This window comes from Rattus norvegicus, chromosome 16 (genome assembly GCF_021556685.1).
Source record: "Rattus norvegicus strain SHRSP/BbbUtx chromosome 16, alternate assembly SHRSP_T2T, whole genome shotgun sequence".
Classification (NCBI taxonomy): Eukaryota; Metazoa; Chordata; class Mammalia; order Rodentia; family Muridae; genus Rattus; species Rattus norvegicus.
Window position 1 is genome coordinate 9378900 of NC_141549.1, and position 11465 is coordinate 9390364.

At 49.4% G+C, this 11465-nt stretch overlaps 1 protein-coding gene across 1 annotated transcript; it reads right to left on the reverse strand.

Annotated features, from left to right (window-relative positions):
- Positions 1–479: 479 nt before the first annotated feature.
- Zfp488 (zinc finger protein 488) lies at positions 480–11139 on the reverse strand. Its single transcript, NM_001399139.1, is given in 2 exon segments — positions 480–3121; positions 11079–11139. A coding segment is annotated over 1 exon segment (1017 nt). The 5' UTR covers positions 3011–3121; positions 11079–11139; the 3' UTR covers positions 480–1993.
- Positions 11140–11465: the final 326 nt, after the last annotated feature.

Genomic DNA, 11465 nt, shown 5'->3' on the forward strand with positions numbered 1-11465 from the left:
TAAACCAGCCTCCCAAAGGCCCACTTTAGAGTTTTCCCATGAATTTTGAGAACTGAAGATATCTAGACTATTTCTTTATGAAAGAGATAACTTGGGAAGTCGTGGCTTCATGGCTTCTCTCCAGGAGGAGCAAGTGACACAAAGCAGGAAGACATGAGAGGGGGCGGGACTTCCAGGGGATGCCTGGCAGCCCAGCATGCTTACTCTGAGGGAGTGTGTCACTAGCAAGTTCTAAGTCTCGAGCTCTTAAACATTTGAACTTGCAAATCCGGCTGCAAGCCAAGTTGTGTCAACATCAATTCTAAGCATCTCCTGTATGCTGCGACGGGACTGGTCCCCTTTCAAAGAGACGGCCTAGAACTCGCAGGCCAATGCATGAGCCCGAGGTAAGCGTGCATGTGCTTTTCACAGATGGCCACCTCCTGTTCCCCAAAGCCAACTCAAGAGTTGGCAGGAGCAAAGCCAGAGTCAGGCAGATCATTCATTCATTAACTTATACGTTTATTCTTTCTTTCAACAGATATTGTATGTCTGCGTTGTTCTAGATGACGGAACTATGCCAAAAACTCCCTTTCATTCCTGTGAGGAGAGCTACAGTGAACAGAATAGATTGATAGGCTATTTAGTATACAGGATGGAGGAAAGTGCTCAAGAGAAGAGTGGTGTGTGTGTGTGTGTGTGTGTGTGTGTGTGTGTGTGTGTGTGTGCAAGCACATGCACATGCATGAGCATGTGTGCATCATGCAAAGTAGCAAGGTTAAGTTGAAACTGAACGTAAGGAGACCAGCCTCTAAGTTCCTCAGTATGCTCCGTGACCATGCTAGCTAAGCAGACATGCAGAGGCTGAACAAGACATGAGCTCAGATCTGGGGGTTCATGGGATTTTGTTCTTCTGCCAGTGCTCCTGACTAAGTGGCACTGGGAAAGTCATTAACATTTCCAAGTTTAAATTCCTCTGCAGTAGGATGACAATTCACTGTCTATGTTCTGCAGCGTTTTGGGGGGTAGATGATAGGGTATGAAGTACTTCCTGGGTACCTCATTCTGAGTGTTCTCCAGTTGCTCTTTCCTGCCCTACTCAGAACCTCAAGGAAGGGTGGCACCTGGAGGTCATGCAGAATAAGTGTCTGTTTCTCTCTTCTCACGCATTCACGGTGTGAAGACCCAGAGAACAGGGAGTGGAGTTACTAGCCCCCACTCCTTCGTTATGGTTTAAGCCAGACCACTTGTCCACTCAGCCACTTTAGGCCTGGATTTGTGTTGGCCCAGGGAAACTTGGGCTTGTGACCCATTTTCTGGGCATTTTGCACTCTGACTTTGCCATATCCAGCATAATGATCCAGCAGCAAAAGGGCCTAGATTTCAACGCAGCCTGAGCCGAGTCCACCAAGCCACGCTACCTCCAGTCTTATTGCAGAGAAACATGATGTTTGTTCACCCCTGAGATTTCAGGAATAAAGTAGCTGGCTAGTGCAAGCAATGATCCGTACGATTTCTGCTCACATTGCACTGGGGAGCAAGCCGGCCACTATCCAAACAACACCTTCCTCAGTACTCTGATGACATCCTGCGATCACACCACTTTCAAAACAAGAAAACGGAGGGTCACCGAGTTGAAGGAGCATGTCCAAGGTCAGGGCTCACAGTGGAAGCCCAAGTTGAATGCAGGCCTGCTTGCCAGCAAAGCCGAGGGTGTCATGCTTGTGTGCTTCCTTGCAGAGTACCAGGGACAGAGTCAGGAGCAGCCCTGTTCCCTGAGCCATGGGTCCTACCATCCCGTGAGTGAAGCTTATCATTTTAATGCCTGATTTTTCCAGGAAAACACAAGGACTGGGACATGTGACGAATTATAACTGAGTTGTTCATCTCTGGGAAGCAAAAGGAATGTCTCGGAGACGTCTATGACAACCTTCTTAGCACAGGCCAGGAGTCACCTGTGCCTTACCACTTCCTACTGGAAACTATGGACATCAGTTTTCTCCGTTGCCACATGCTAACTATGTGAAGTCATATGCCTGGAAAGATGGTGACGCTCCCGGAAGTCCTCATGGCAAACAGGGCAAGTGAGAACTTCCTCTCTTCGTTTCTTAGAATGTGGATCGGGGCCCACATGCTCCCTTTTGTGATGGGACCGCATGTGGAAGACCAGGTCAGCTGTCAGACGAAAGGCCAGGTTGCACTTGGCACACCAGTTCTGAGTAGACAAGCCCAGGGAGGAGAGCGTGGGCGGCAAGAGAGCCCGAGAGGCTGTGGCAGAAGATGCCGAGGATGTGAGTGCTTGCACCTGGGTGTGCTCCAGCCATGGCGTAGGAGCCCCCTGGAACGCATTGCAGAGTAGAATGTTCTGTGACAACGTGTGCAATTTCCAGAAATCACCCATGAATTTGAAAGTTGACAGATGCGCCCAATATGGGATGTCCACAGTGGTGATGAGTCCTGAGAGCTCCCACGAGTCGTCTGCACTTCCACCAGCCAGAAGCATGGGGGAGCACTTAGATTTCTCCGCTGGGCGCTTGGCTGGCTTTCTGAAAGCACTTTTCTGCTCGCTCCGGGCTGCGCCTGGCCATACCGGGCACACTGTGCCATCACCTGAGGCTCTGAGGAGACTCACGGGCAGCTGCTGAGTGCCAAGCTGGCCTTCTGGGTTCTCTGACTTCCTTGTCTGGGCCCGGATGTCCCCTGGCCTCTCCTGGAGGCATGACAGCTCTGTGAAGGTATTCTGCCTTTGCTCTGTGCACGCCTTGCAGGCCAGAGGCCTGTCCGGTTGGAGCTTGTCTGGTGCTGCTGACAGGCTCAGGTCCGTGTAGGCTGCATCTTGACCCTCCTTTCCTGCAGCAGCAGCATCAGAGTCCACAAGGGTCATTTTCTCGAGCATCCCCGGCTGGGTCTGCTTGGGTTCCATGAGCTTCCATCGCTTTTCAACTGAAGGCCTCAGAGAAGCTCGTTTGCCCTCAGCCATGTGATCAGTAGGGCCTGACAGGCTAAGCAAGGTGGATGTTCCAGCAGCCATTTGTCTACAGGGCTTTGGGGTTCCAACGAGCTGGTCCCTACCCCCAGGAGGAGCTATGAGATAGGAAAGTCCCCAGTGAAGCCTGGACTGGATGCACTTGACCGCTGATCTCTGCAGGAAGAAAAAATAACAGACAGTGAGGCAGGCACTGGTCATTCAGTATCCCATATAGACCAACACCAGAGAAGCCCACTTTCTCTAGCCTTACATTGATGTTTGTGAAGTGCGAACGGTGTCGTCCCAAAGAGAAGGAGAGAAAAGATGAGTGGCTCAGATAGACCCCAGTAGCAGGTAGAGACCAGTACCTGCCAGAAAGACCCTTGGAGCGATGGCACAAGAATAATATGTCACGACCCCGTTCAGGAAAAGGCAGGGAAGCCACAGAAAACAGCTACTGTGATTAACCAGGCCTGGCTCAAAACCGCAGAGGCTGGAGGAACAGGAAAGGGAGCCTGATCTGATCTGAGGCAGAAAACAGGAGATCCTGGACACCCAGCAACAAGCTGGCCCTGCGGGGAGGAAGCTGTGCACAGTCTCCAGCATCTCCGTCCGGCTCTGACTCGGTGTTCAAAGACTAGGGAGCCACAGCACCAGGCGGTGATGGTGTGGAAGGTTCGTGCGTTCGTGAGCTCAGCTCCTTATAGCATTCTCTCTCTTCCCTGTCTCCTAAACTAACATTTCTCCACATCTCCTGCCTGCTTCCACGTGATCCCTCTGCACCAATCTTAGATTCCTTGTCCCAGATTTTCCCTACTCCCTTCCAAGCCTGCATACATGATCTGCTTTTCACTGTAGACCCTGCACTGGCTGACACCACGCAGTGGCCTCAGCTGCTGAGTTTCATGCACTTTTCTCCCACTCTGGTCCCCCACTAGGGAGCATTTCCCAAGTCCCCCCTAGGAGTTAGGGGTTTGACATCCACGCCAGGGGTAGAGGAAAGAAGGGTAGCTCTTTGTTGTGGGGAAGCTTCAGGGCTTTTTCCGAGAGGCCCTGCTTTGACCTCGCCTGGATCTGGCTACTCTCTGATTCACAAAAGGAAAGCTTCAGAAGGATCACAGTTACAAGTGCCTACAGTAACCAGGCAGCCACAGCGGGGTGCAGAAGCACAAGACAAAAGCTCTAGACTCCTGAGGGATCGATCCTACTGCAGGATCCTATGGATGTTCTTCCCACACTATGGGAGCTCATCACTAAACTGGGACTTGGAAGTGGCTTCGGCTCCCAGTGGAAACTATAACTCACCGCCATTTTCTTTGAAAACTGCAGATGTCCCCTAGTGTGCAGACCTGAGGATCCCTCAGGAGATTGTTCATCAAGCAAAGGAATGGCTTCTGTCAGCATCTGCCCTCCTCTACCTTAGTCAAAAATATTGTCCAGCTGTGACTCTGGGTACAGGTTTCCCTGGGCTGGATGAATGTCACTTCTCCTAGCCTGCTGATCTCTCAGGCCCAGGAGACAGGGCCTGTGCCAGTGTCTGCAATCCATAGCCCCTAGAGGGCACCCAGGTGAGGCATACGGCAAGCCCTCGGGAAGTGCTGTGAGGACCAAAAGGTTCCTAAGCCAGACAATAGAGCCGATGTTTGACAGCCTGCAATCCAGCATCTTGCCTCACAGCCAAGTCTAATATGCTTCTGTTACTGGGGTTCTACACTTCTACTTAGTTCCTGTCTTTCTCCAGTTCATGTCTCCAGCCAGCCCCTCTGATGGCGGGACCCTCCCTGCCCCATAATCTAATAAGTTCCTTCTCTGCTGTGTTGGCCACAGCTGATGTTTGCTGCTTGTACCCTAAGTACTGTGACTGTTCTAGAACTGATAGCCTCACCCAGCTCTTGGGGACTGTGCCTCCAGAACTCTTTCAGGGAGAATGTCAACACAACACACGCTCACGTGTGCACACGTGGGAGCAAACACACATACGGAGGCTTCCATCCAGTGGCACCAGTGGCTCGGCGCCATCCCCACATGTGTGAGCATTGGGTGGCCACTTCTGTATTAGCAGGGTAAACGGCACCACCTGCCAGCTTGCCTTCTTGGGTCATCCTAACATGTTTTCACCCGGGCTGAGTTTCCCCCGCTGATTGGCGTGCTGATTTTAATTCTTGTTGTCAGGTATGCTAGGCCACTTCAGGTACTGAGGGACAGGAACTTCTATAGGCACAAGTGGCCAGAGGGCTGGAGGAACACTTGGCAGGGTGGATGTGGGCTCTCGGGCCTTTACATCACATTGAGCACAGTCCACTCTCCTCCTGGCCTTGTTTCTGTCTAGAGCTCCAGTCTCCCTGGTCTCCACTCACCAGACCCACTCGCTCCACAACTAAACCCACTCATTCCTCCTCTACCCATGTCAACTGTCTACTTGTATCAAACCCCTGAGCATCTACATGTGAACTGGCTTCTGTCCATGCCCTGGAGGGGCCATGGTCTAGAAGGAACAACATTCTGTGAGGGAGGCACATTGAAGATGAAGCTCTCTGAGGGGATGGTGGAGCAAGGCTTGAACACTGCCTGATCATTGGCCTAGTCATCTGGATTTAAAACTAAGAAAGGGAACCTAGCCATCTCCTTGCAGAATACTGGCAGAGCCACAATGCTGACTGGAGCTGCATTCTACAGTTTTCATCGCTAGAAAAGCTTACCCTATGCCGGAGTGACCCACCCTACGCCAGAGTGACCCGGAAGTGGCTAGGCTCCTTACTGGCACTCTGGGGCTTACGGGGCAACCACATCATCTTGCTGCTTTCTGCCTCCCTGTGCAGGAAGCACACAGCACAAACACCCCCACCAACCCATTTCTTTCAGAAGTCCCCAGAGAACTTAAACCAGCATCAGCTTTTTGAGGAAGTTAAATACTCCTCCAATTTTCAAGTAATAGAATGTCTGTTTGAATCCCCACCACTAAGTTTCTATTCCATGAGCTCACACAGACATACACATACATTCGCATGGCCATGTTTTTACACACATGCATGCACACACACACATGCATATGCACATAGAACACGCATACACACACATATACTTTCACACAAACACACACTCATTCATGGGAACTGACCTATATAGACATACATGTGCAAACATATATACAAATATACAAACACTCCTGTGGCACAGTAAAACACATCTTCTGCCTCTCGCTCTCATCTCAGATACGTCTCCAGTCGGCTGGATTCAGACAGTGTGATGCCTGTCTTGCATTGATCCTGCCTTGAAACTCCATGAGTTCACAGCCTTTACTACACCTTTGCAGAGACCCCCATGGGGTTACCTTCACAGCTCACGCAGCACTTCCAACCATAGACAGCTAATCTCAGAAACCAGAACTTTCCGTGGCTTGCAAGCAGATGTGGCCACCCTCTTCTCAGGGACATGTGGGACAGAAAGCTGCTCACCAAGCTGCTTCATACCAGCCATGATAATCTTCGGTCTAAGTGCATACAGGCCAACAAGTCCATGCGCTTGACTTCACATAAGTGTCACAGAAGCCAGGAGGTGCATCATGCCTCTCCGCCCAACTACATTCATTGTCAATCTGTCCCCAATCCATCTTGCTCAACCCCACATGGCCTTGACACCACTGTGAATCTGGAGAATCCCAAATAAAGAGTTAGACGACCTATGTAACGTCGGGCCCCATCCATGCCATCATCCCAGTTCTTAAAGCGGGGAGAAGAGAAAGAAGGAAAGGGGGAACTGAAATGAAATAAGGAGAAAAGGAGCAGACAAAGGCAAACTAGTGACTAAGTCGAGGAAGACAGGAAGAGGAGCTTGTATACATGCGTGTGAGACTTCTGCATATGTTTATGTGAGTGTGTGCACGTGTTAGCACGTACGTTTGCTGTGTGTGATTTGTGTGTAAGTGTGATTGTGTGCACTTGGCTATTCATCAGCCTTTCTTGGGATTAATCGTGCAAGTGCACAGGGTTCCCTTGAAAGTCCCCCTCAGCCCCAGTTCCCACCTTTACCCTCCAGGAAAACTGCCCCGATGGAAGCCCCTCCTTCAAAATGGAATCTAACGTGAGACTCATAAAACTTAGTCCTGCAGAAACCTCGCTGCCTCCATGTGCTTATCTCCCCCGAATGGACGCTCAACCCTTCCTTGGATGCTAGCATCTTGCCCAAGGTCAGAGTCAGACGTCTAAACCTCATCCATCTTCAGCAGCATCTGTGTCTCCCTGATCCCTACGCCTCTCAGAGGGCCACTGCACTCTCGGGAGCTCATCTCCAAATGGTTCCACATCCCAGACACAGAAGTCTGACCCCACACGGTGCTCGGTGCTTCTTACCTGCGCCTCTACCTCCCTGTTTCCCTGTGGATCGGTCTCTGCCCAGCTGTTATGTGGGCAGAGTGGAACTGCCCCTCCCTCTCCCCTCCCTCAGACGCCAGCTGCCCTAGGCAATGATGGGTCTGTGCAGTCCTTGTTTCTTGCTCCAAACATCCTATGAAAAGACTCTTTGTTGTCCTCGGCTGCCTTCAATAGCTTCGGTTCATCCTGGGCTCTCCGTCCTGAGCCTCTACGGGTCCTCATCGACCCACCATTGTGTGTGTTCCACTAAAGGGCTTTTCTTGCCAACCTTGGTTCTTTTCACTACGGTGTCCACAAGACAACCTCTGAATCGCACAAACATGGCTCAGAACCACTCCATGTTCTTCTACCTGGAAAAATAGAGATGAAACTCCAACACCCTCAGACCATTCTTCCAGACCTCAGATTACATGATGATCCCATGCTCTTGAGTGCTGTCTGACACCAGGATCCCCAAAGCAGCAGGGTAGAAATCTTACCACGGCCCATCTTTTCTGCCATTGGAGCTACTAACCAGTGTGCTGCTATTGGCCAACACAGCAAGGACTATATTCTGGGAAATTAATTTTTTCTCCAGTCTTATTACCCATTCTTGGGTATAAACCACCCACTCGTCCTCCCAACGTCTGGGAGGCTCTGGCTACTTTCTCCCATGTAATCTTGCTGTCTATGCCTTTGCCGGTTGTCCCAGCTTCTGTGGCATCCCACATTCACATCACCAAAGTCAAGTGCACGGGCTAGAGGGACAGAAGGCCTGGATTCCAACATTCTCTGCTGTTACCCACACTAGGACCTCTGTTTTCCCATCTGCAAAAGGGGAACATTTGGGTACCCCACCTCACTGTGTTGTCATAAATGTGAGTTAGATTGGTATCTCTACAGTGCTGAAGAACCTGGCTCGGCACCCAGTTTGTAGACAAATTGTTGTTGCTCTCATCACAAGGGGACAGAGTCACCTCATGGCCCCCTTCCATTCCTTGAGAACTCAAGGGAAGTAGCACACAGCCTGCTAATGAATGAGCAAATAACCAGGCCATTTCTTCCCCCTTTGTTCCATTCATGGATCTGAGCTGCAATTCATAAACTAGTTCTGTTCAGTGACACCATGGACCCTGCTAGCTTGTCCCCTGCATTTGCTTCTCAAGTTAAAACAAAGCAAAGCATAAACAAACAAACAAAAACAGTGCATCCAGTCTTCTGATGTCTCTAGTCTCCGGAGTCTTCCCAGATTCTTTTGGAAGATTCCTGAGTATAACCACATACTGACATCTTTGTATAGGGATGGTGAGCGGAGTGTGCACAGGTTTCTAGGTCTCTCCTAGCTCTGGGATATGGAAACAATGAAAACCTAAGAGCTTTCTAGGCCTTCGTGGAGAAGCAGAGATGGGGGCTTCCTTGGGGCTCCCACATCCAGCTAAGGCGTTCTATCTAGAGCAATGCCTTTTGTGTTCAGCAAAGCTGACTACGTTCCCAGGACGCAGTCAGTTCCCAGTGAGGACTACAGTGAGGCCTGACCTAGTGCTAACCCAGCTTGGCCATGCGGACCCACATAGAGGTAGATGACATCATTACCCCCTCCATCCCCAGGAATCTGCAGAAACAGAGCCAATGTCACAGAGGACAAAACAAGTGTTCACAGAGGTTCTCCTGGGTGCATCCAGAGTTAGCCATGGCCAAAGGTGGCCAGGACAGAGTAAGGAAAAGCACTCCAATAGACATTATCAACTGGCCAACAAGTAGTGCTGTCTGGAGTGGCCCTTCAGCTAGGACATATGGGGTTGAATTCGCTCTGAGGGTTCAGATTCCAAGACATAGCTTGAGTTACAGTCTCAGCTAGCCCCACTACGTGCATGACCCAAGACAAATGTTCAGGATGTTAATTCCCTTATAAGTAAAACTGGAATAGTGATATCACTTAAGGATGCTTCTAATTGGATTAAACAGGGGTCTGTGTAAGATCTCAATAAAGGAAACTCCTGTTCCTGGTACTGTTAGAAAGGCAAAGCAAATGCCCTACCCTAGCCAGGGTTGCAGTCACAGGATAAAATGCATGGCTTATCTACCAGGCTGCTCAACAAGGCCCTTTTCTATTCAAACAGTAACATTGTCTAAAGAGAGAAGGGCATCGACATTTTCATACAGACACACGACATAATGAAGGAAAATGAAATTCAGAACATCGAAACTCAAGACACTGCTTTGTATGCCTTTTTAATGGTTTGTCTGTTTTAAATATAATTAGCCAAGTCCTGGATTTCTGAATTCTAAGTCAGTTGAAAAGCACCCCCTTTGCCATCGACGTTACCAGTTCAGGCTCACTGGAGTCAGTGGTTGAATGACTTACAAGACAATTGAACTCTCCAGTGCAGAACACGATCTGCCAAGTCAAAGGTCCCAGCACGTTCTTATTAATTGCCCATAATCCTTTAGTATAGCATCAAAAACTCTTCCATTAATCACACTACGACCCTCACTGACCAGATTCAATTTCTGCTCAGTTTTGTGTGGCTTACTTCTTCCTTTTCTGTATCAATAAAAAAGTTAAACAGGCTAAATTATCATAAAACAGCACAATAAACTACAAGGCCAATTTAAATTTTTCTCTAAGAAGCCAAGACTGCAAGCTTTAATTTGTAATTAACATGCTCGAAAACAAGCAACTTAGTGTATGCTTTGTATGTCCTTTTCGATATAAAGACATATAAATACCATTAAACATAGAATTATGTCTTTGCCAAGACTAAATATTCAACGAAGCATCAGAAATAGCTTCAATCTACATGATGTACTTGGCTCCCTGACAATTTGGCTTTCCTAGGTTTCTTCTTTTAAAAACGGATCTAAGGTAATCTTTGAAAGTGACATGAAATATTTTCACATTTACCCTCCTTCATAATGTAGACAAAACGGTAAGCAGTCCTGGGCTCCCATTGTCTTCCTACAACCAGGCCCTGAACACCACCCCCCTCTGTGCCCCAGAATCTGACAAGCACAGCTTGTGGAAGGCACGCATGGTTGGAGCTGTCCCCTAAATGCTACTGCAAGGATCGGCTTTCCTGGTGCGCTGTCTGTGCCTATTAGGGAAGAAAATGATGTCAAGAAAAAAACGCAGTATCCTATCAAAGCCAGGCATTTACCTTCTGCTAACCCTGAAAACTGAAAACTCGGAGATACACAATTTGATCATTTATGGATTTTTTTCCCATAACAGGCATTGAATTACATTTCCAGATGTTTGTGGATATCTACTGGAAAATACATCTGGGATTGGGTCGTGGTTCTTACATAGCGTTCAGCACAAACCCTGTTGAGGATAATAGAGTATAGGGATGCATGTGTGGAGACACGAAATCAAGAAGTACAGCGCGCGCGCGCGTGCGCACACACACACACACACACACACACACACACACACACACACACACAAAGTCTGTCTAGGACGAAAAAAACAGAATTGTGGATTTTTTTTTTTAAGAAAAAAAAAAAGGACTGCAAGAGGAACCACCATCAAATATTAAACCTACGAGGAAATAAAAAGTGAGAGGAAAGAGACCAAAGAAGAGACAAGGTGAGAAAGGCAGAAGATGAATAGCAGATAGTGAAGTGGGGAAAAATTTAGAAGCTGGAGACAGAGGAAAAGAGGAAAGGGAAATCCGGCCCAGCAAAGCTAAGGCGGGACTTGGGAAGAGACCAGGGGAAAGAGATGCATTCTGCCGTTGTCCCGGTGAGTCTGTCGGGTAGGACCGCGGAACGCAGCTCACCTGGGCTTTCCCGCAGCATCAGCGAGGCAGGATGAGGGTACCGGCTGTGGGTCCTCCGGCGTGAGTTGTGGAACTTGGCTGCAGAGCCCGCGGGATTCCAGGCCCCGCCTCGGGGGCGGGACCTTCAGGTTCTTAGAGGGTCTCCACCCCTGGCTCCTTCGGCCGAGGCACCAGAGTCCTAAGACCTTAGCAGCCTGGCAGAGATCAGAGCTCTCAGCTCCACTTCTCTCTCCTCGCCCCCCAGGCTCCGAAGCTTGACAGACAGCCAGGAGCTCCAGTCTCAGACCTGCTGTGTGACTCACAGACTCTGTAGCCTCTGAGCTGTCGCACAGTGCACTCCAATGCACTCCAACCTCTAGGTTCTTAAACCCTCCGGGGGCCAAGGTG